General features: G+C 47.5%; 1 protein-coding gene across 1 annotated transcript in view; it reads left to right on the top strand.

Moving 5' to 3' along the window:
* LOC142072400 (olfactory receptor-like protein COR4) overlaps nt 1-22,961 on the top strand; it is a 28,463-nt gene extending 5,502 nt beyond the window's left edge. Inside the window, exons 2-3 of the mRNA XM_075129063.1 lie at nt 3,717-3,739; nt 22,858-22,961. Coding sequence (XP_074985164.1) covers nt 3,717-3,739; nt 22,858-22,961 — 127 coding nt within the window. The remainder of the gene's footprint in view (nt 1-3,716; nt 3,740-22,857) is intronic.
* The last annotated feature ends 2,092 nt before the right edge of the window (nt 22,962-25,053 follow it).

Below are 25,053 nucleotides of genomic sequence, written 5' to 3'. Positions count from 1 at the left end.
GGACTGAGACATGAGGGATTCCATAGGCCAGCTTCTTTGAAAACAATCCACTGTCTGATTCAGAAATGACCATTAAAAGGAAGAGAGACAAGCTATGGAATAGAGCTGTGGATAGACGTGAAAGCATTTGAAGAAAATCAGGGACCACCTGTGACAGGGTGTGGCCAGACTGCACCATTTTGTGGCTATATTGTGCTGAGTAGGCCCTGAGTAGGTTTAACATCATTACATAAGAACGTAGGAATGGACATAGTGGGTCAGACCAAAAGTCCATCTAGCCCAGTGTCCTGTCTTCCAACAGTAGCCAGTGCCAGGTGCCCAGAGGGAATGAACAGAAGAGGTAATTATCAAGTGATCCACCCCCTGTCGCCCATTCCGAGCTGCTGGCAAACAGAGGCTAGGGACACCATCCCTGCCCAGCCTGGCTAATAGCCATTGATGGACCAATTCTACATGAATGTATCTAGTTCTTTTTTGAACCCTGTAATAGCCTTGCCTTTCACACCATCTTCTGGCAAGGAGTTCCACAGGTTGACTGTGCATTATGTGAAGAAATACTTCCTTTTATTTGTGTTAAACCTGCTGGCTATACTTTTCATTTGGTGACCCCTAGTTCTTGTGTTATGAGAAGTAGTAAACAACACTTCTTTATCTACTTTCTCTACACCAGTCATGATTTTATAGACCTCAATCATTTCTCCCCTTAGCTATCTCTTTTTCAAGCTGAAAAGCCCCAGTCTTATTAATCTCTCCTTATATGGAAGCCATTCCAAAACCCTAATAATTTGTGTTGCCCTTTTCTGAATCTTTTCCAATTCCAATATATCTTTTTTGAGACGGGACATCCACATCTGCACACCGTATTCAAGATGTGGGTGTAGCATGGATTACTATAGAGGCAAGATGATATTTTCTGTCCTATTATCTATCCCTTTCTTAATTATTCCCAGCAGTCTGTTCACTTCTTTGACTGCCCCTGCACATTGAGTGCATGTTTTCAGAGAACTGTCCACAATGTCTCTGAGATCACTTCCTTGAGTGGTAACAGCTAATTTAGACCTCCATCATTCTCATCACTGATTCCCAAGGGGCTCTAAGAGTGTGGCGGAGAGCATGAATTGGTCCCCGGCATGCAGCATCCCTGCTCCCACAATGGTACCTGCCATGTTCATACAATCATAGAATATCAGAATTGGAAGAGACCTCAGGAGGTCATCTAGTCCAACCCCCTGCTCAAAGCAGGACTGATCCCCAATTAAATCATCCCAGCCAGGGCTTTCTCAAGCCTGACCTTAAAAACTTCTAAGGAAGGAGATTCCACCACGTCCCTAGGTAATGCATTCCAGTGTTTCACCACCCTCCAAGTGAAAAAGTTTTTCCTACTATCCAACCTAAACCTCCCCCACTGCAACTTGAGACTATTACTCCCTGTCCTGTCATCTGCTACCACTGAGAATAGCCTAGATCCATCCTCTTTGGAACCACCTTTCAGGTAGATGAAAGCAGCTATCAAATCTCCCCTCATTCTTCTCTTCTGTAGACTAAATGATCCCAGTTCCCTCAGCCTCTCCTCGTAAGTCATGTGTTCCAGTCCCCTAATCATTTTTGTTGCCCTCCGCTGGACTCTCTCCAATTTTTCCACATCCTTCTTGTAGTTTGGGGCCCAAAATTGGACACAGTACTCCAGATGAGGCCTCACCAATGTCGAATAGAGGGGAGCAATCATGTCCCTCAATCTGCTGCAATGCCCCTACTTATACATCCCAAAATGCCATTGGCCTTCTTGGCTACAAGGGCACACTGTTGACTCATATCCAGCTTCTCGTCCACTGTAACCCCTTGGTCCTTTTCTGCAGAACTGCTGCCTAGCCATTCGGTCCCTAGACTGTAGTGGTGCATTGGATTCTTCCATCCTAAGTGCAGGACTCTGCACTTGTCCTTGTTGAACCTCATCGGATTTCTTTTGGCCCAATCCTCCAATTTGTCTAGGTCCTTCTGTATTCTATCCCTACCCTCCAGCGTATCTACCACTCCTCCCAGTTTAGTGTCGCCTGCAAACTTGCTGAGGGTGCAATCCACACCATCCTCCAGATCATTTATGAAGATATTGAACAAAATCGGCCCCAGGACCGATCCTTGGGGCACTCCGCTTGATACTGGCTGCCAACTAGACATGGAGCCATTGATCACTACCCGTTGAGCCCGACAATCTAGCCAATTTTCTACCCACCTTATAGTGCATTCATCCAACCCATACTTCTTTAACTTGCTGACAAGAATACTGTGGGAGACAGTGTCAAAAGCTTTGCTAAAGTCAAGGAATAACATGTCCACTGCTTTCCCTTCATCCACAGAACCAGTTATCTCATCATAGAAGGCAATTAGATTAGTCAGTCATGACTTGCCCTTGGTGAATCCATGCTAACTGTTCCTGATCACATTCCTCTCATCTAAGTGCTTCAGAATTGATTCCCTGAGGACCTGCTCCATGATTTTTCTGGAGACTGAGGTGAGGCTGATTGGCCTGTAGTTCCCAGGATCCTCATTCTTCCCTTTTTTAAAGATTGGCACTACATTAGCCTTTTTCCAGTTGTCCAGGACTTCCCCGGATTGCCATGAGTTTTCAAAAATAATGGACAATGGTTCTGCAATCACATCCGCCAACTCCTTTAGCACTCTTGGATGCAACGCATCCAGCCCCATGGACTTGTGCATGTCCAGCTTTTCTAAATAGTCCCGAACCACTTCTTTCTCCACAGAGGGCTGGTCACCTCCTCCCCAGTAGTCTGGGAGCTGTCCTTGTTCGTGAAGACAGAGGCAAAAAAAGCATTGAGTACATTGGCTTTTTGCACATCCTCTGTCACTAGGTTGCCTCCCTCATTCAGTAAGGGGCCCACACTTTCCTTGACTTTCTTCTTGTTGCCAACATACCTGAAGAAACCCTTCTTGTTACTCTTAATATCTCTTGCTAGCTGCAACTCCAGGTGTGATTTGGCCTTCCTGATTTCACTCCTGCATGCCTGAGCAATATTTTTATGCTCATCCCTGGTCATTTGTCCAATCTTCCACTTCTTGTAAGCTTCTTTTTTGTGTTTAAGATCAGCAAGGATTTCACTGTTAAGCCAAGCTGTTTGCCGACCCAGGGTGCCATTTGCAATGTACGATGCTGGTTTTCCAATTTATTTGAACTCTGGGAACATGACCTTGTGTCTGTGAAACTTCACAGCCCAATTAAATGTGACTTATGGATGGTTCTGAGCAGTCACCTTCCAACCAGCTGGAGTCTAGAACTTGAAATACCAGGAAAGCTGGTGGGTGCACCAATTCAGGGTTCCCGTTTAGCCCTGTTGTAGACCAGTCTCCTCCCAAACCCAACTCCTCCCCTGCTCATGACCTCCTCCCAAGCACCCCCTGGTGGCCTGAGTGGTTCTGCAGCACCTTGCCATCCATCTCTCCCTCCTCCAGACTCCACAGCTGCACTCACAACAGATCATTCTCGCCAGCCCTTCCAGCTGGGTTTTATTTATTTTTGAAGTAGGGTGACCAGATGTCCGGATTTTATAGGGACAGTCCTGATTTTTGGGTCTTTTTCTTATAAGAGCTCCTGTTAAGGTTCCTTCCCCACTCTAAACTTTAGGATACAGATGTGGGAACCTGCATGAAAGACCCCCTAAGCTTATTCTTACCAGCTTAGGTTAAAAGCTTCCCCAAGGTACAAGCTTTGCATTGTCCTTGAACAGTATGTTGCCACCACCAAGCATTTTAAATAAAGAACAGGGAAAGAGACCTCTTGGAGCTGTCTTCCCCCAAAATTCCCCATACACCCCTTTTCCTTGGAAGGCTTGTTAAAAATCCTCACCAATTTGTACAGGTGAACACAGACCCAAACCCTTGGATTTTAAGAAGAATGAAAAATGAATCAGGTTCTTTAAAGAAGAATTTTAATTAAAGAAAAGGTAAAAGAATCACCTCTGTAAAATCAGGATGGTAAACACCTTATAGAGTAATCATATTCAAAACAAAGAGAATCCTTCTAGGCAAAACCTTAAGTTACCAAAAGAGACAAAAACAGGAATATACATTCCCTCCAGCACAGCTTATTTTACCAGCCATTAAATAAAAGGAAATCTAAAGCATTTTCTAGCTAGATTACTTTCTAACTTAACAGGAGTTGGAAGGCTGCATTCCTGATTGGTTCCCAGCAAAAGCAACACACAGCCAGCCAGACCCTTTGTGCCCACCCCCTCCAGATTTGAAAGTATCTTGTCCATACATTGGTCATATTGGGTCAGGTGCCAGCGAGGTTACTTTAGCTTCTTAACCTTTTACAGGTGAAAGGGTTTTGCCTCTGGCCAGGAGGAATTTATAGCGCTGTATACAGAAAGGTGGTTACCCTTCCCTTTATATTTATGACATGCCCCCAAATCACAGAAACACTGGCTGTGATTTCTTCCTGGAGCTCTAGGAGAAAACAGAGTTAATAGGACACATGCACCTCTAAATATACTACGAACAGTATAAAGACTAACAATATTTTCCACATCTCAAGGATGATTTTAACCAGTTGATTCTGGGAAACTTTCACGGGAGAGTGCATCAGCCACTTTGTTAGAAGCTCCTGAAATGTGTTGTACGTTGAAATCAAAATCTTGGAGAGCTAAACTCCACCAAAGAAGTTTTTGTTATTTCCCATGGTGTTATGAAGCCACTGTAGCACAGCATGGTCGGGTTTGCAGGTGGAAACGCCATCCCCAGACATATGGGTGTAGCTTTTCCAGAGTGTAGACAATGGTGTAACATTCCTTTACACTGATTGACCAGTGGTTTTCCCTCTTAGACAGCTTCTTGCTGAGAAACATGACAGGATGGAACTCCTGATCCGGTCCTTCCTGCATTAAAACTGCTCCCACAGCACGCTCGGATGCATCAGTGGTTACTAGGAACTGTTGGTCAAAGTCTGGGGCCCTTAGCACAGGGTCAGACATGAGTGTCGCTTTAAGCTATTTAAAGGCCTTCTGACACACTTCAGTCCACTGAACTGCATTTTGCTATTTCTTTTTGGTTAGGTCTGTCAGTGGGGCGGTGATTTGGCTATATTGTGGTACAAATCGCCTGTAATATCCGGGCAAGCCTAAGAAGGATTGAACCTGTTTCTTTGACTTTGGGCCAGGCCACTTTTGGATAGCACCCACTGTTAGGGGGCTTATTCCTTCACCCACTTACTTCCCTGGTCCTTCTCGCATGAACAGAGAGCAACAATACCCGAAGTCCAAAGGTGCAAACAATTTGATGTTTATTGGGGTGAACTTCCAGCAAGCATGATTCCAGTTTCCTTCCTTAGTGTCCTCCTGCCCAGCTCTGACACCACAGAGCCTTAGACCTGTGTCCCTGTTCCCATTCCTACCCTTAGCCAAACATGATTCCAACTTCCTTATTCCCATTCCCTGTTCCCATTTCCCCCTTTAGCAAAACATGATTCCAATTTTCTTACCCCTATTCCCTGCTCCCATTTCCCTCACCCACATGCCCATGCCCACCCCCACCCACCCCCACTCACTTCCTCATTGACTACAGATTATATAGTAAAACTTGAGTTCTGCTTAGCTATACCTTAACCAATCATTTTCCTGAAATTTAACTAACCAATCCTAACATATTGTCCAATTATATCCCACCACCTTAATTAGTTTACACCCAGCAAAATTAATTATACAGCAGACAGGAACAATCACAGAACCAGACAGAGATTATACAGACAAACAATAGCAAAGTGGGAACTACAATGACAAGACAACACAGAAGCGAGGATTTCACATCCCAGCTATTGATAAGTGAGTTCTTGCCAGACAGGATCCTATCAAACTAAGTTTCCTTTGACATTTTCTAGGCACTTCCCTTTCTCTGGAGGTGATAGGAATACAATCCTGTCCTGATAGTGCCTAACAGCCCAATAGCACCTTATTTCAATCTGACTAGTTTGGAATGTGAGGATGTGACCGGTCGCTTCCTAGCTTATGGCTGCCTCTGCTGCTTAGCCAAAGGCCTTAGCCTAAGAACAGGGCCTCAATCTGTCACAGTAAGAGAAGGCCCTTACACCGGCAGACAGTGATTTCTTTCTTTTATACCTCTAGAAGTAGCCAAGCGATAAGAATACACCTAAATTCTTAAAGTACAGGCCTTTGCAGACAGGCCTGAATATCTATATCCTAACACCCACTTTGGCCTGACGGGGGTTGATAGTTCCTTGACCCACCTGGTGTCCAAGGTAAGTCACTCTGTTTAGGCCTCTTTGACACTTTTTAACTTTAACAGTTACTTAGGGGTTCTGAGGGAAAAAATAACGTGGGATCATATAATTATAATCTGCATCATCATGCAAAGGCACAAGATGACTGAATTAAGGGTGCCAGGGCAACACTTATTTGGACATTTGCTAACCTGAGAATGCCCTAAACTGTGTAACCTTTTAATCCTTCTTAAAACCTTGACTTTCTATTTCCTAATTATTTGATGGTATAATTTATAGATGAAAGCTAACCTAAAAATGTTAAATGAAGGGTTTTGGGTATGTTAATTTTTCTTAGTTTTTTAATAGAAAGAAAATCTATTATATAAGTGTTGTTTCAACAATGAAGCTCTTACTCATCTGTTGTTTTCAGTATATATTTTATTGCCATCCTTATCTTTGTGAAGGTCCCTTTTCACCTCTCAGTGCTGTGTTGATCAGAGTATAGAAAGTAGTTGAATTAAACTGCATTAAAATAAAACCCATTTTATGCAACTTGAGTTTCAGTGAAAGTTCTAAGCTCTAGTCCTCAATTTGTAAGAAGCAGATAAACAATATCCAAGAAAAAGAGCAGGAATTTTGCATCTTATTTTCACATAGCCTTTATTAAGGAAAGTAGCAAACAATTTCTCTTTGAAAAGAAACACTGTACAGTACCACAGTACAAACCCAAATGAGCACAACAGGAGACTGTCCTGCTTAGCCAAATCTGGTCCTGTTTCATTACAAACTTCCTTTCTGTGATGATGTTCTGGTAAGAAGGGGACAATCAGTTGTCACAGGTAGCTGTTGCCATGGCAGCCAGGGGCTAGTCATTCTCCCCAGGTGTGACAAGGAGCTGGAGGCAGGGAGCGCTGAGTGGTGGATTATCTCTGATGTCACAATGCTACTGCTCAGGCAGCACCAGTGGGCAGCAAATGTGCAGTGTGTGTGTGTGTGTGTGTGGGGGGGGGGGGGGGGGGGGGAATAGGCTTTCCCAGTGCTCCTGTTTCCCCAAATATTCTAAAGAAACCAACAACATAACACTGAATGTGCATGAGTGATTGTTCCACACACATGCAAATTAGTAGCTGAAATTTGATTTAAATTCCCCATGGCGTGTTTAGAACTCAGTGTTCCAAAACAAGGAGAGACCTTGTAAAACAGAAAATTTGGAGGCTCTGGTGTATTTGTGGTTGTGTTAAAATTGAATACTGTGACTTTAAATTTTGGTCACGCATGCATGCTAGGCAGCTCAGTGAGGGCTTAGCAGCAGTCAGTCAGCAGGTACCCAGTGAATTGTGCCTCTCTGTTATAGGTAGCTTCTCTCCTTCTGATTTTGGGGTTCTTATATGGGTTAAGAAACAAATTAGCGAGACATTGCAAGTTCCAGCAAGAATATTTTATGTTTCTCTATATTCTCTGCTTGTGTGCCACAAAACATAAAAGACACAATCTCATTAAAAAATGAAATAAAATTCTGAAGCCAAAGGTCCTAACTTCCCCCCTACTAATTTCCCTCTACTCTTACTCACACCTCCTTGTCAACTGTTTGAAATGTGCCACCCTCATTACCATGACAAAAGTGATTTTTCCTCCCTTGGTATCCTACTATTAATTAAATTGTCTCATTAGACTGACCTTCCACTTGGTAAGGCCACACCCATCCTTTCATGTGCAGTGTATTTATACCTGCTACTGTATTTTCCACTCCATGCATCTGATAAAGTGGGTTCTGGCCCATGAAACTTATGCCCAAATCAATGTGTTCATCTCTAAGCTGCCCCAAGGACTCCTCATTGTTTTGCTGATGCAGACTAACAGGGCTGCCCCTCTGAAAAACATTGAAAGTTTTCCAGCAGAACACTTTTTTCAGCTGGGAAATGTTGATTCCTTGAAATGGACACATCCCTTGGGAACACATTCCTCTCAATGACATTTCGTTTGGTGGGGGTCCCGACCAAAATGGGATCGTGGGGGAGTTCAGGTTTGTTGTGGGCGGTGGGGGGGGGGGCGGTCACAGCATTGCCATGCTCACTTCTGTGCTGCCTTCAGACCTGGGCTCTGAGTTCAGTAGCCAACAATCTTCCTGAAGTTAGAGGAGGTTTCCAGATGTGGAGGTGGATAGCTGTTGCTGGGAGCATCTCAACTGGGGGCTCCTACCTACTAGTCCCCTGGCAATTTAAAGCAAGGGCCAATTTGGGGTCATCCAGAAAAAAAATGGACCCCTGAGCCCCAGAAGGAACTGCAAGGGAAGCCCCGAGCTCCAGCTGCAGATGATGGGAAGAAGCCCTGAGCACAGGCACCCAGAGTGCTGGCAGAAGTGGGTAGGGGCATGAAAGTCCTGAGCTCAACACCCCAGCCCTGGCTGCAGCCAGGGGGGTCAGAAGCCCTGAACCCGGGAACCCAGAGACGTGGCTGGGGCAGAAGTTGCCAAGACCAAACCCCTGAGCCCAACGCCCGGCTGATGCAGTGCATTCACTTCTGCATGCCTCTGGTGCATCTGATATCCCCAACCCAGCAGACAAACAGCTAGGAGGACCCTACTGGGTTCTCCTGGCTGAGGAAATTGGATTTCACAGGGCAGAGCTAATTCAATATAGCCAAGAAAGGCACAACAAGAACTAACGGCTGTCAGCTGAAGCCAGAGAAATTCAAATGTGACGTAAGGCAAACATTTTTGACAGTTTCAGAGTAACAGCCGTGTTAGTCTGTATTCGTATTAGTCTGTTTCCTCTTGTTTTTTCCTACCCCCCCCCCCCAGATGTTCTGGTTTAACTTGGATTTAAACTTGGAGAGTGATCAGTTTAGATGAGCTATTACCAGCAGGAGAGTGAGTTTGTGTGTGTATGGGGGTGGGGGGGATGTGAGAAAACCTGAATTTGTGCAGGAAATAGCCCGACTTGATTATGTAAAGAGTGGTCACTTTGGATGGGCTAGCACCAGCAGGAGAGTGAATTTGTGTGGGGGGGTGGAGGGTGAGAAAACCTGGATTTGTGCTGGAAATGGCCCACCTGATGATCACTTTAGATAAGCTATTACCAGCAGGACAGTGGGGTGGGAGGAGGTATTGTTTCATATTCTCTGTGTATATATAAAGTCTGCTGCAGTTTCCACGGTATGCATCCGATGAAGTGAGCTGTAGCTCACGAAAGCTCATGCTCAAATAAATTGGTTAGTCTCTAAGGTGCCACAAGTACTCCTTTTATTTCTGACAGTGAGGGAGACTAACCACTGGAACAAATTACCCAGGGAAGAGGTGGATTCTCTGTTTCCTGGTGCCCTCACCTCACAACTGGTTATCATTCTGGAAGGTGCCTTTTCATGAATTACAAGCAATTGGGCTTAATATGGTGGTAAGTGTGTGAAATTTCATAGCCAGTGAAATAGAGGATGGATTAGGAGATCAAATAGTTTCACAATCTATATCTGTATGGGAAACCCAGTGTGGAGTGAGGAATAGACTCTGCTGTTTTACTGGGTGGCCTGCTTGCTCCCCAGAATCAATAATGAGCAAGTGGGGAGATCCAGGGTGCAGCTCAAACATCCAACCAGGCTGGCCAGGGGCAGACATCAGGCCTGCAAGGGAAAGGTGAGTGTGGCAGTGACTTCACAAAGGCCTTTGGCAGGAACTCAGCCTATTGGGCAAAGATGATGAGGCGGCTGTGACCCCACAGAGCTCCCTTGACAACAGCCCGGCAGGACAGGGATGCGGGGCAGGGGGAACCTCGGAGACCCCTGTAGCCTTGCTGCAGCAAGCCTCCATCTCGCGGTCTCTCAGTGGGGACCAAGAGACGGTTGGTGTGGAGGAGATTCTCTGGGATTTTTTTTATAATTTCAATCTGGATTTTGTGGAAAGAAATTATTATCTGTGTAGAAGGTAAGAAAAACATAGGCTCTAAGTAGAAGATGGGGGACTCTATCCTAGCAGATTCAGAGGCATCACCACCCTCCCAGTGAGAAAGGTTTTCCTAATATCCAAGCCTTCCACACTGCAACTTGAGATCATTGCTCCTTATTCTGTCATCTGTCAGCTCTACAAATTTCATGAGAATCAATCTTTCATTAGGAAAATAATTCAAAAATACAAATACAAAAACTTGGAGTAAAATCAATCCATCCTGATCTTTTGTATCTGGGGGTGTGGGCCTCAGAGGCCAGACTGAGAACCTCATTGGCTAGGAACACCCAGGAAGCCAGTAGAAAAATTCCAGTCCATTTAGCAACCAAGCCTCCATAATCCAAGGAACACCTGAGGGCTGCGAGAGACAGAGGGGTGTTGAGAATGTCTAATTCATGACTGAAAATACAGAGATGTGTTATTGGCTTTGGAATGGGGGACAAGTATCAAATCCATCGGGGTTGTTGCCCCAAACATCACTCATAGTCCTTTAGCGCACAAGGACTCTAATATGCCAGACATGCTCAAATCTCTTGCCTTATTGGATTTAGAGAATTTTCTCCATCCCCATGATGCAGACGGAGAGAGAAAAGGAGTGACCTTTCTTTGGTCACACACCAAAGTCATGCTAGAGCTAGAAAGAGAAGCATAAGAAAAAAAAAGTTGTATGAAAATATTTTGCATTTAAAACGGATTTCTTAAACAAAGGAAATTTGAAGGGTGGTTAGTGAACTGAAATGATACGTTCTGGTGTCCACGTGTTTCTAGATTTATGAACTAGTATATCCATCCCCTCACACCTAGTTTTTATCCATAGATTGAGGGAGGAAAAGAAGTTTGCCTGTTTTGTGAACTCCCAATGGCTTTCTTGAATTTCAACGAACTAGTCATTGAACTGAACTCTTTGAATAAACTGAAAGGAAGACAATAGTTTCTGCACCTTCCAAGGAAGCTATTGCTGTCCAAAGCTGGGTTAGTGTTTCAGCTAACTTTGCTTCCACGGCCTTAGCTATCACATCAGTGGTGTGACTGTCTTTAAAACTTGGCAGTGAACATGTTCCACTTCATGTTATTTTTCCTCTTCTATTTAAATTATTGAAGAAATTGTCATAAATTTCTCTCTTAATTTAAAATAGATGGGTTTTTTTGTCAAGCTGGGTCATACAAATCTCTAAGGATGAAGATTCCACCACCTCTATAGGTCACACTCAGAGCCAGGGAGACTGGGAATAGAGGAAAATTACCAATGAAAGCCAGGAGTCCAGACTCCCAACCCCCTGCCTCAGTCACAACAACAGGTCACACTCAGAGCCAGGGAGACTGGGAATCGAGTCCCGCTGGCACTTCCCAGCTCTGGAAGGGACTGTTCCTCTAGTGGTTAGTGTGGGAGCCTGGACAAAGGCGCCATCCCCAGCTCTATCCCTGACTCCCTTCGTGACCCTGAGGCAGTGGCTTCTCCTGCCCAGGCCTCTGTTTCCATCAGTGGGGCTGGGGACACTCCCCTACAGCCCTTGGGTCATCACGCTTCAGGAATGTGCTTGAGGTACGAGGAGACCTGGAGATGGGAGGTGTGCTGCTGGCCGTAGGTCAGTGTTGTGAACCCCCGGTTGCTAGGCTGAGTTTATCCATCCCCTGGCAATAAAACATCATCTTCTTTTCACAGCCACTTTTGATCTCCAGTCTTCTACCCCCTGCCCTGCTGCCAGGGCATTGGGCAGCACCCTTTCCAGCCCACCTCAGTGCAGAAGATTGAGGAGGAGGGCAAGAGACTAGGCCTCGGTGAGTATCTGCCACCCAGCGCTTTCCCATCTAGAGCAAGTGAGTGGAGTTCTCCAGAGCCATCCCCAGTGTGGTGGGAATGGGCCAGCAAGAGGGCTCCCAGCCCTTCCCTTGCAGGAAATTGTTCCCCATGTCGACAGTCTTTGGGGAGGGCAGAACCTGCCAGGTGCTGAACACCCACAACCGCAATCAGTGAAATCAGTGGGAACTGAGGGCAACTCCTCCCTCCCAGCATTGGCACCTTGTGAACTTTCGCTGGGGACTGTCCGGGTGCTGCTCTTTCCCTGGCCTGGGAGGGAGTGGGACCTTCTGGGGTGGAGGGAGCTGCTTGTCGAAACTAACAGAGAGCCCCACTGCTCTGAAAGGACGAGACTCTCCTGGTGTCACAGGGCTCCATTGGTGAGGGATTTCAGAGTAACAGCTGTGTTAGTCTGTATTTGCAAAAAGAAAAGGAGTACTTGTGGCACCTTAGAGACTAATCAATTTATTTGAGCATAAGCTTTCGTGAGCTACAGCTCACTTCATTGGATGCATACTGTGGAAAATACTTCAATCTCTCTGGTCACGCGATTACAGACATGAAAGTTGCGATATTACAACAGAAAAACTTCAAATCCAGACTCCAGCAAGAGACTGCTGAATTGGAATTCATTTGCAAATTGGATACAATTAACTTAGGCTTGAATAGAGACTGGGAGTGGCTAAGTCATTATGCAAGGTAACCTATTTCCCCTTGTTTTCCGACCCCCCCGCCCCCCGCCCCAGACGTTCTTGTTAAACCCTGGATTTGTGCTGGAAATGGCCCACCTTGATTATCATACACATTGTAAGGAGAGTGATCACTTTAGATAAGCTATTACCAACAGGATAGTGGGGTGGGGGAGAGAAAAACTTTTGTAGTGATAAACACCCATTTTTTCATGATTTGTGTGTATAAAAAGAAACATCTTCTGTATTAGTGGGGGAAGCAAAAGTGTATTAATTAGTGGGGGAAGCAAAAGTGGATGGGAATCTGGGAGGCAGTGACCATGAGTTGGTTGAGTTCAGGATCCTGACGCAGGGAAGAAAGGTAAGCAGCAGGATACGGACCCTGGACTTCAGGAAAGCAGACTTCGACTCCCTCAGGGAATGGATGGCCAGGAACCCCTGGGGGACTAACTTGAAGGGGAAAGGAGTCCAGGAGAGCTGGCTGTATTTCAAGGAATCCCTGTTGAGGTTACAGGGACAAACCATCCCGATGAGTCGAAAGAATAGTAAATATGGCAGGCGACCAGCTTGGCTTAATGATGAAATCCTAGCGGATCTTAAACATAAAAAAGAGGCTTACAAGAAGTGGAAGGTTGGACATATGACCAGGGAAGAGTATAAAAATATTGCTCGGGCATGAAGGAATGATATCAGGAGGGCCAAATCGCACCTAGAGCTGCAGCTAGCCAGAGATGTCAAGAGTAACAAGAAGGGTTTCTTCAGGTATGTTGGCAACAAGAAGAAAGCCAAGGAAAGTGTGGGCCCCTTACTGAATGAGGGAGGCAACCTAGTGACAGAGGATGTGGAAAAAGCTAATGTACTCAATGCTTTTTTTGCCTCTGTTTTCACTAACAAGGTCAGCTCCCAGACTGCTGCGCTGGGCATCGCAAAATGGGGAAGAGATGGCCAGCCCTCTGTGGAGATAGAGGTGGTAAGGGACTATTTAGAAAAGCTGGACGTGCACAAGTCCATGAGGCCGGACGAGTTGCATCCGACAGTGCTGAAGGAATTGGCGGCTGTGATTGCAGAGCCATTGGCCATTATCTTTGAAAACTCGTGGCGAACGGGGGAAGTCCCGGATGACTGGAAAAAGGCTAATGTAGTGCCAATCTTTAAAAAAGGGAAGAAGGAGGATCCTGGGAACTACAGGCCAGTCAGCCTCACCTCAGTCCCTGGAAAAATCATGGAGCAGGTCCTCAAAGAATCAATCCTGAAGCACTTGCATGGGAGGAAAGTGATCAGGAACAGCCAGCATGGATTCACCAAGGGAAGGTCATGCCTGACTAATCTAATCGCCTTTTATGATGAGATTACTGGTTCTGTGGATGAAGGGAAAGCAGTGGATGTATTGTTTCTTGACTTTAGCAAAGCTTTTGACACGGTCTCCCACAGTATTCTTGTCAGCAAGTTAAGGAAGTATGGGCTGGAAGAATGCACTATAAGGTGGGTAGAAAGCTGGCTAGATTGTCGGGCTCAACGGGTAGTGATCAATGGCTCCATGTCTAGTTGGCAGCCGGTATCAAGTGGAGTGCCCCAAGGGTCAGTCCTGGGGCCGGTTTTGTTCAATATCTTCATAAATGATCTGGAGGATGGTGTGGATTGCACTCTCAGCAAATTTGCGGATGATACTAAACTGGGAGGAGTGGTAGATACGCTGGAGGGGAGGGATAGGATACAGAAGGACTTAGACAAATTGGAGGATTGGGCCAAAAGAAATCTGATGAGGTTCAATAAGGATAAGTGCAGGGTCCTGCACTTAGGACGGAAGAACCCAATGCACAGCTACAGACTAGGGACCGAATGGCTAGGCAGCAGTTCTGCAGAAAAGGACCTAGGGGTGACAGTGGACGAGAAGCTGGATATGAGTCAGCAGTGTGCCCTTGTTGCCAAGAAGGCCAATGGCATTTTGGGATGTATAAGTAGGGGCATAGCGAGCAGATCGAGGGACGTGATCATTCCCCTCTATTCAACATGGGTGAGGCCTCATCTGGAGTACTGTGTCCAGTTTTGGGCCCCACACTTCAAGAAGGATGTGGATAAATTGGAGAGAGTCCAGCGGAGGGCAACAAAAATGATTAGGGGTCTGGAACACATGAGTTATGAGGAGTGGCTGAGGGAGCTGGGATTGTTTAGCCTGCAGAAGAGAAGAATGAGGGGGGATTTGATAGCTGTTTTCAACTACCTGAAAGGGGGTTCCAAAGAGGATGGCTCTAGACTGTTCTCAATGGTAGCAGATGACAGAACGAGGAGTAATGGTCTCAAGCTGCAGTGGGGGAGGTTTAGATTGGATATTAGGAAAAACTTTTTCACTAAGAGGGTGGTGAAACACTGGAATGCGTTACCTAGGGAGGTGGTAGAATCTCCTTCCTTAGAGGTTTTTAAGGTCAGGCTTGACAAAGCCCTGGCTGGGATGATTTAACTGGGAATTGGTCCTGCTTCGAGCAGGGGGTTGGACTAGATGACCTTCTGGGGTCCCTTCCAACCCTGATATTCTATGATTCTATGATTCTATTTTCCACAGTATGCATCCGATGAAGTGAGCTGTAGCTCACGAAAGCTTATGCTCAAATAAATTGGTTAGTCTCTAAGGTGCCACAAGTACTCCTTTTCTTTTTGGTGAGGGAGAACGTTAGGAGCAGCCTGTGCTGTGAGCTGCTGCCAGTGGGTGTGGACAGCAGCCCCCATGCCCTGGGGTGGGGTGTGTGCTGAGGAGAAAGTGCCTCAGCGGAGGGGAAGTGGACGGAGGAACAGGCAGGCATGTTAATGAGAGGCTGCCTTGAACCCAGACTCACGGCTGCTCCCCACTCAGTCCCAGGATGCAGAGGCTGAAGGGGATGCTGAGGAGGAAGGCCGGGCTGGTGGCTCTGTAGCCAATGGGAAGCAGTGGCTGGCTTGCCGAGGAGGAGAGTGGCCCCTCTGTCCCCGCGGGCGGGGAAAAGATCAGTGGCCAGGCGAGGAGGAGGAGCTCCCTGGCCTTCTGGAGGAAGATGAAGAGACCAGCTCCCTTAGCATGCCCTGAGGTACCTTCTGGTCCCAAATGGAGGTGTCCCAGGATGATGCTCTGAAGGAGGGACCCAGGAGAGGGCGGGAGCTGGGCAAGGTGGCTCTGCGGCTTCCTTTACAGGAAGCGGAGGAGCCAGGAGCCGCACCCCAGTGCCCAGCCGGACCCATCCACGAGCCTGGCCACTAAGGAGCCCCCAGCCGGCCCAGAGCAGGAGCTGGGTGACTCTGGCACGGGGGCCAGCAGTTCCATCTACACCCGAAGGGCCAGAAGCCCCTCTGTAGGGTCTGACAGCCCTGAGGCTGAAGGTTCCCTCTTCGCAGGTGAGGGGAGATGCAGGGGATGGGGGGTTAAGAAAGGGTTGTAAAGGGTTAAGAAGCTCGGATAACCTCGCTGGCACCTGACCAAAATGACCAATGCAGAGACAAGATACTTTCAAAAGCTGGGGGGATTGAGAAACAAAGCCTCTCTCTCTCTCGGTCTGTGTGATGCTTTTGCCAGGGACAGAACAGGAATGGAGTCTTAGAACTTAGTAAGTAATCTAGCTAGATATGCGTTAGATTCTAATTTCTTTAAATGGCTGAGAAAAAAAAGCTGTGCTGAATGGAATGGATATTCCTGTTTTTGTGTCTTTTTGTAACTTAAGGTTTTGCCTAGAGGGGTTCTCTATGATTTGAATCTAATTACCCTGTAAGGTATTTACAATCCTGATTTTACAGAGGTGATTCTTTTTTCTTTTCTTCTATTCAAATTTTTCTTTTAAGAATCTGAATGCTTTTTTCATTGTTCTTAAGATCGAAGGGTTTGGGTCTGTGGTCACCTATGCAAATTGGTGAGGATTTTTATCAAACCTTCCCCAAAAAGGGGGGGGGGTAACGTTTGGGAGGATTTGGGAGGGAAAGACGTTTCCAAACGGACTCTTTCCAAATTATAACCCTGTTAGAAGTTTTGTGGTGGCAGCGATAAGATCAAGGGCAAAGGTAAAATAATTTGTACCTTGGGGAAGTTTTAACCTAAGCTGGTAAAAGTAAGCTTAGGAGGTTTTGATGCAGGTCCTCACATCTGTACCCTAGAGTTCAGAGTGGGGAAGGAACCTTGACAGCTAGTTATAACATTTAGCTTACGGTAGTCCACGCAAAAACATATCTCCCCTTCTGGTTTGGGAATTAGAACCACTGGAGATGCCCATGCACTGCCAGAGGGGTGGATTACCCCCATCTGTAGCATATCATGGATCTCCTGTTCTATAGCAGTTTTAGCTTGAGGAAACACCCAGTAAGGCTGGGCTCTAATTGGGTGAGCATTACCTGTGTCAATGGAGTGGTATGCCCATTCAGTCAGTCATGGGGTGGCTGAGAACGTTGGCGCGTAGCTAGTGCACAGCTCCTTGATCTGCTGTCGCTGCATACGCCCAAGGGTCATGGAGAGGTTCACCTCTTCCACACCACCAGCACTTTTCCCTTCGTAGTAGACACCTCAGGCCACTCAGCATTATCTTCTCCCTGGGCTGTAAACTAACAAACCTTTAATTCTCTGGAATAAAAGGGTTTAGAGAATTACTATGATACACCATAGGCTTTTGGTTGGAGGTGGGGAATGCTACGAGATAATTAACAGCTCCCAGGTGCTCCTGAACTGTGAATGGCCCTTCCCACGATGCTTCCATTTTAGGGGCCTGGAGCGCCTTTAAGACCATGACCTGGTCCCCTACTTTAAAGGAACACTCTCAGGCATGTTTATCATACCAGACTTTTTGCTCTTTTTGAGCATCCTGTAGGTTTTCTTTAGCAAGGGCTAGAGAGGTTCGGAGGGTGTTTTGTAGGTTGGTTATAAAGTTCAGAATGTTAGTTCCTGGAGAAGGTGTAAACCCCTCCCATTGCTGCTTCACCAACTGTAATGGCCCCTTAACCTTGCGGCCATATACAAGTTCAAATGGTGAAACTCCTAAACTGGGATGTGGTACAGCTCTGTAGGGAAAGAGCAACTGCTGCAACACTAGGTCCCAATTATTTGAGTGCTTATTTACGAATTTATGTATTATGGCCGCCAAAGTTTCATTAAACTTCTCCACCATGCCATTTGTTTGATGGTGGTAAGGAGTGGCAACCAAGTGGTTCTCCCCATGAGCTTCCCAAAGGTTTTCCATAGTTCCTGCCAGGAAATTAGTTCCTGCATCTGTAAGGATGTCGGAGGGCCAACTCACCCTGGCAAAAATGTCTGTTAGTGCCTGGCACACATTTTTAGCCCTGGTTTTGGTTAGAGCTACTGCTTCTGGCCATCGGGTGGCAAAATCCATGAAAATTAGTATGTACTGCTTTCCTATGGGTGTCTTTTTTTGAAAATGACCCAGAATATTTACAGCTACTTGCTGAAATGGAACCTTAATGATGGGGAGTGGCTTAAGAGGGGCTTTGACCTGGTCTTGGGGTTTTCCCACTCTTTGGCATACCTCACAACACCGGACATAGGTAGAAATGTTATTGCCCATTCCCTCCTTGTGGAACGACTTTCCCAAATGGTTTTTGGTTCTGTTCACCCCAGCATGGCCACTAGGATGATCATGGGCTACACTTAATATCTTTACCCGGGACTTAGTTGGAACTACCAATTGTCTCTGAGGATGCCAGTTTTCTTGGTGTCCACCAGCAAGAGTTTCCTTGTATAAAAGTTCTTTTTTTACAACAAATCTGGATCTATTAGAAGAGCTGAGAGGTGGTGGGTTGCTTCATGCCGCCGTCCAAGCTCTCTGGAGGCTTTGATCTGCTTTCTGTTCGGTCTGGAACTGTTCCCTTGATGCTGGAGACATCAGTTTCTTATTGGATTATGGACCTGGGCTTTGTCTCTCTGGAAGCACTGCAGGTGATGGAGCTGTTTTCGTTGACTGTGAACCACTCTTCACTGGTGCGCTATGTTGGGGTTCAGGCTCCAGCTGAGCCTCTTGTGCGGGATTATGGGCTGCTGCCGGTTCAGGTTCGGTGGTGCCCTCTGGCGTTGGGGTTTCAAGTACTGGATTCAGTGCTGGCAATTGGTCTGGTTCTGCTTGTTCCCCTGGTTCTGGTTCTGGGACTGGCTCCTTCTGGGTCTCTCTGACTGGATTCACTACTGCTGCTGCAGACTTAGGTATGGGGTGCGGGTCCATCACCTTTGAGCGGGTCCTGGTAGAAGTCTCCGGAACAGAGCTAGGCATGAGAGCTTGCTTAGTCTGGCTGCAGGTGACCACTCCCTCCCTCTTGGCCTGCTTCACATGATTGGCCCAGTCTTCCCGCAACAGCATGGGGATGGGATAATTATCATAGACTGCAAAAGTCCACGTTCCTGACCAGCCCTGGTACTGGACCAGCAACTTGGCTGTAGACAAGTCAAAAGAGTTTGACTTGAAGGGTTAAATCGTCACTTGGACCTCTGTGCCATTTAAATTCGGGTCCACTAAGGAAACATGGATAGCCGTCACTTGTGCTCCAGTGTCCCTCCATGCAGTGACCTTCTTCCCGCCCACACTCACAGTTTCCCTCTGCTCCAAGGGTATCTGGGAGGCATCTCTGCCTGAGGACCTCTGGTGTGATTTCGGTGCAATGAACTGTAATTTGTTGGGGTTCTTTGGGCAGTTGGCCTTTATATGCCCCGGCTTGTTACATTTAAAACATCGCCAAGCTGATTGGTCACTGGGTGGAGGTGGATTGCTGTAGAACAGTGTGGCAGGACGATAAGGTGTCTGGAGTGTTCCTTGGGGTGTAGTTGGGGCCTTGGGCTGCCACCGGTCGTAGGGTGTGGTCAGATGGTGTCCCTTCTGGTATCCACTCCAACTGCGACCAGGATTGTTCCTCTCTCCTCCCTCCACCTGTTTTGTGTTGGTTTGCCCCGCCTGTCTGGCAGTCTGGGACTGCTTGTATTGATCAGCATAAGAAGCAAGACTTCCTGTTGAGTCCATTTTTTAATCCCATAAACACTGTGTTCTATCATCCTTGGACATATTCAAGAATTGCTCCTGTATTATCAAATCCCGTATTCCTCCAAAGCTAGTTACATCCCATCCGTTGAGCCATTGGGGGGGAGGTATAGCTCAGTGGTTTGACCATTGGTCTGCTAAACCCAGGGTTGTGAGTTCAATCCTTGAGGGGGCCATTTAGGGATCTGGGGCAAAAACTGGGGATTCATCCTACTTTGAGTAGGGGCTTGGACTAGATAATCTCCCAAGGTTCCTTCCAACTCTTCTATGCTATGATTTATCAAACAGATCTGTTATCTGGCTTACATAAGCCACATTACTTAGTCCAGGTCCTCTTTTAAGGGCTTTAAATTTTACTCTGTAAGTTTCAGGTGTAACTTGAAATTGTTTTAAAACCAAATCCTTGAATTTATTATAGTTCGAAGCCTCCTCATTCAGCATCTTATCGAATATGTCCAGAGCTCTTCCAGTCAATTTTTCTGCCAACGTGGTCATCTTGTGAGGTTCAGGAATTTGATGGAGTGTACACAGTCTCTCAAAGGTGAGAAAATATTCAGCAATATCACTGGATTCATTATACTGTGGACATAGTTGCTGCCATATGTGGATTGTTAGGGTTATTTAGTATATTCCAGGCTTGTGTGTGTTGCATGGATCCATGGTTACGTAGCATAAAGGAGATCCCCTCGGGGGGTTGAGTTAACTGAGGATTGTATCTCCAGGAATCTGGCTCTGCTCACTGTCTCCCTGGTTGACACCCTGGTGTCTGAGAGGGGAGCCCCTGGGTCAGTGAGTTGGGAAGCTCACACCAGCAATTGCTGGAACAGGTCCTTGTTGGATTCCCTGCACCTCTGGAAGCCCAGGCAGGGTGTGGAGTTTGCCAGGCATCATGGTGAGTCAGGGAGCAGAACCTGACCTGCACCTGCCCTGGGCGTCAGGTGAGGGACACCGAGCTCCTTTTCTGGGCTGAATCACGGCACCTGTCAAGGTTCCTTCCCCACTCTGAACTCTAGGGTACAGATGTGGGGACCTGCATGAAAACCTCTGAAGCTTACTTTAACCAGCTTAGGTTAAAATTTCCCCAAGGTAAAAAGTATTTTACCCTTTGCCCCTGGACTTCCACTGCCACCACCAAACTTTATGTGGGTTCCTGAAAAAAGTAGTTTGGACACGTCTTTCCCCCAAAAATTCTCCCAACCCTTGCACCCCACTTCCTGGGGAAGGTTTGATAAATATTGTCACAAATTTGCATAGGTGACCACAGACCCAAACCCTTGGATCTTAGAACAATTAAATAGCATTCAGTTTTCGTACAAGAAGACTTTTAATAGAAGTAAAAAGGAATCACCTCTGTAAAATCAGGATGGTAGATACCTTACAGGGTAATTAGATTCAAAACATAGAGAATCCCTCTAGGCAAAATCTTAAGTTACAAAAAAGACACACAGACAGGAATATTCATTCTATTCAGCACAGCTATTTTCTCAGTCATTGAAAGAAATCATAATCTAACACATACCTAGCTAGATTACTAACTAAGTTCTAAGACTCCATTCCTGTTCTGGTTTCAGAGTAGCAGCCCTGTTAGTCAGTATTCGCAAAAAGAAAAGGAGTATTTGTGGCACATTAGAGACTAATAAATTGGTTAGTCTCTAAGGTGCCACAAGCATTCTTGTTCTGTCCCCGGCAAAAGCATCACCCAGACAGACACAGACCCTTTGTTTTTCTCCCTCCTCCCAGCTTTTGAAAGGATCTTGTCTCCTCATTGGTCATATTGGTCAGGTGCCAGCGAGGTTATCCTAGCTTCTTAACCTTTTACAGGTAAGAGGATTTTTCCTCTGGCCAGGAGGGATTTTAAAGGGGTTTACCCTTCCCTTTATATTTATGACAGCACCGTATGTGACGCTCGTGGGATTGTTGGTGAGGAGCAGGAATGGAAGCAGATCAAAAAGGCCCCTAACATCTAGCGGGTGAGCTACAGGAGATAGCGCTGCTGGGAGCAGTAGGGGGCCTTTGTTGTCATTGTGAACTGGGATCCAGAGCGCGCAGACACGTTCCCAGCCTGTCATGGCACCTGTGGTGAATCCTGCTCCAGAAAGAGCTATTCCTCAGTGCCTGAACCTCTTACTGAAGGGGGGTTTCCATGGTCCATGGGACCACAAAGGTTGGCTGCCCCAGGACTCTTATCCACCTTGTGAGATGCTAAAGGGATTTGGAGCCTGGTTCTGGGCAACTGACAAGGGCTCTGGTGCTGTTGGTTTTAGGTCTTTGGAGAGATCTTCATGGAAGGCCAGAAAAGATCTTTCCTCCAGGTGATGCTTCTGGCCATCCATGACCCCCAGCTCTGTGTTACCCGGGCTGGGCTGGTGCTGACATATTCCATCCTGGGGGAAGCCGGCCAGCTGATAGGGAATGAGGTAACTAAAGAAGGATCAATTGGGGAGGGACCCCCAGGGCCTTTCACCTCCAGGCCATTGACAGTCACTCCCATCCCATCCCCATGTGCTGACCTGGGAGCAAGGAGAGGATGAACCCGGGCAGGTGCTATTGCTAGGAGCCAGCTTCTCCCCTGAGCAGCTCAAAGCAGAGCAGACCCAGCTCGGCTATTTCCAAACAGGTGTCACATCAACATGACATGCTGCTATTGCTCATGCTAGGGGCTGCCAACTCCCCCTGTGAGCCTTTCATACCCCTCCCGGCCTCAGGCTGGTTCCTAGGGCCCTAGTATCATGTTATCCCAGCCACCATCTGCTCTGGGAGAACTGGAGAAGTCAGTCAGCAGAGGCTGCTGAAGTGTCCCATTCCCCTCAGCTACTGTCCATGGCGTCATCTTAACAACAGGGGTGGGGCCCTTGGGAAAGGTGTCCTCTCACCCCACAGCACTACTGCCCAGAGCCTTCCAGCCCCTCAGCTGGAGCGGGAGAGGGTGGATGAGGGGATTCTGGGGAGCGGAGTTTAATCCCCGGCTGGTTTGGAAGGTAGAACAGCTCTCCCAGTGGGGCTGAGAGGAAGGGGACAGAAGTTCATTCCGCAACTGTGGGAGAGGGGTTGGAGGTCACTAGGGAGGAGACAAGATGTAGTCTCAGGGGTTGGGTGAGAGAATCCATCCCTCAGACGTGGGGAAAGTTGGGGTGGAAATTTTGCTGGTTCCCTTTGCTGTTAATGCCCTTCGTTGCCATGTATGTCAGAATCTCTGACTGATTCTTGTTCCCTTGCAGCAGTAGGAGGTTACAGTGACGATAATGGCCCATCTCTTCTATACCCGGTGCTTGCACCAGGTTCCAAAGCGCTGCAGGGGCTGTGCTCCGTGGGACAGACTTGAAAGGCCCCCGCTTCCCATGTCCAGAAGCTCCCACTCCCTGCCGCAGGTAGTGCTATTTCTCACTGGGCCTGGGGGAGAACAGCTGGGGGGAATGGGCACAAACCCCACAGCACTGAGAGAAACCCAGGCCGAGCACCTCGCTCTTGTCACCATGTCCCACCCAGATCCCTGGAGCTGGGGCCAGGCCAGATATGGTCCCTCCCCCATGCCCGGAGGCCAGTTTCAGAAGCATCAAGCTGTCAGGGCCGTGGGGCTGGCCCAGAAATGAGAGCATCCTCAGGGCCAGGGGTTATCCTCAGTAACCATTGCAGTCTGGGAGGGCTAGCCCAATGTGCAGCCCCTCCCCTGTCATCACTGCTCAGACCTCCCTATGGCACATGTCACCCCGTTGCAGTGAATGTCTGACCATCCCCCACCTGGGGCCCAAGACACCCACATGGTATCTGAACCCTTCCCATCCACAAATGAAACTCCCCCGAGCACCTTGGGGCAAGGAAGGATCCTCTCCATCTGGGAGGTGGGGTATGAGACACAGAGAAAGGGCTGAGATCCTGGTCACACACTCCTGGGGGTAGATCTGGGAACTGGACTGGGTCCCAGGCTAGTCCCTTTCCCCGAGGGGCAACTTCAGGTTCTGCCCTTTATTCTGCCCTCCTTCTGGGGGGGTCTCTGAGTGTGAAATGAACAGGGAGGTTTATGGGGTCCTAGCACAATGCCTGGGTGGTAGCTCCCCTTGGCTTGGATCCTAGGGTCAGAGACATCTTTGACATCTTGCTCTCCATTTATTCCTAGAAAGGGAGACCCCCCCCCCCCAATGAGGGGTCTCTAGGGATCCAGCTGGGCAGAGCCTAGGAGAACCTGTAAGTCATCCTGGTTCCTACCTGCATGCATCACCCTGTCCTGCTCTGCCCTCCGGTTCTTCACTGTTGACTCTGGCTTGACCCTTGGCTCCGGTCTCTGATTATGACTTTGGCGTGACCCTTCTTACCTCCAGATGTTGGCTACCCATCCTAGTTCCATACTCTCCTTGCCCTTCTCTAGCCCCGCTCCAGGCCCGACATCAACCCACTCCAGCATTGTCTTCTCCTCCTGATCTTCCTCAAACACTCGGACATTGGCTACCCGGCTTTGACCCTCGGCCTGTATCTGGACTCTGGCTTGCATTGACTTGGCTGATCTTTGCTCTCTGACTATCCGGCTATGACCTTTGGCAGGGATTTAGACTCTGGCTCTGGTTCTCCTTCTGCTTTTTTGATGGACTCTGATCTTGGTTTGGACCGTGGTGTGTCCCTGGACCTTGATTCTAGCACCACTCTCAGCCTAGGCACAATCCTGCACCTCACTGCAACCTGCGCTCTAACCCCTGGGCCTAATTATCGGATACAGCACATGACATTAGCTAGTGCAACTTTTTGGAGAAAAGCAGGCTGTCTGCAAGTAAGTGGCCCGTATGCAACAGGGACACACCACACCAGGTGTGAACAATGACCTCACTACATGAGCCTAGCACGATGATATCCCTGCTGGAGTTGCGCAGTGGAAATGACTGAAAAAGTCAGGGGTTCCTTGAACCAGCTTCCACCCCTGGACTTACTCCACCTTCTTGACTCGGACACCCAGCATCCTGATCAATACCCAGATTACATGGATACCTTTGAAAGAAATGGGGACTCATTGTCTCTGCTCGAGGACGGACTGAATATAAATAGAGTTTGCACAATTGAATTCACAGAGCCAAAGACATATGTGCCAGCCACCAACAGGACACAGTGTCTCTTGGGCATGATGGTTCTGTAGAGCAGTGGATTACAGATAGCTTTGAAGCGGTCATACGCAATCACAGCCAGGAGGCAACTTTCACTGGTCAAAGAAACAGACGAAGAATAGTTGTGCCGCACACTCAATGAAAGGAATGGTTCTCGTCTCTGCTACCAAGGTCATGAGCAGCCTAGGAGCTATGGCTGTGGAATATCCAATATCTACAATGGACATCTGGCTTAGGAAAATGTACATGGGGGTATGAAGTCGGGTTTCAGCCATGATTAACACTATCATCCCAAGATTCCCCATCAGGCTGACCACATACATCACA

Source organism: Caretta caretta, chromosome 6 (assembly GCF_965140235.1).
Source record: "Caretta caretta isolate rCarCar2 chromosome 6, rCarCar1.hap1, whole genome shotgun sequence".
In the NCBI taxonomy this organism is placed as follows: Eukaryota; Metazoa; Chordata; order Testudines; family Cheloniidae; genus Caretta; species Caretta caretta.
The sequence above is the reverse complement of the archived record's forward strand: the minus strand, read 5'-3'. Positions and strand labels throughout refer to the sequence as shown.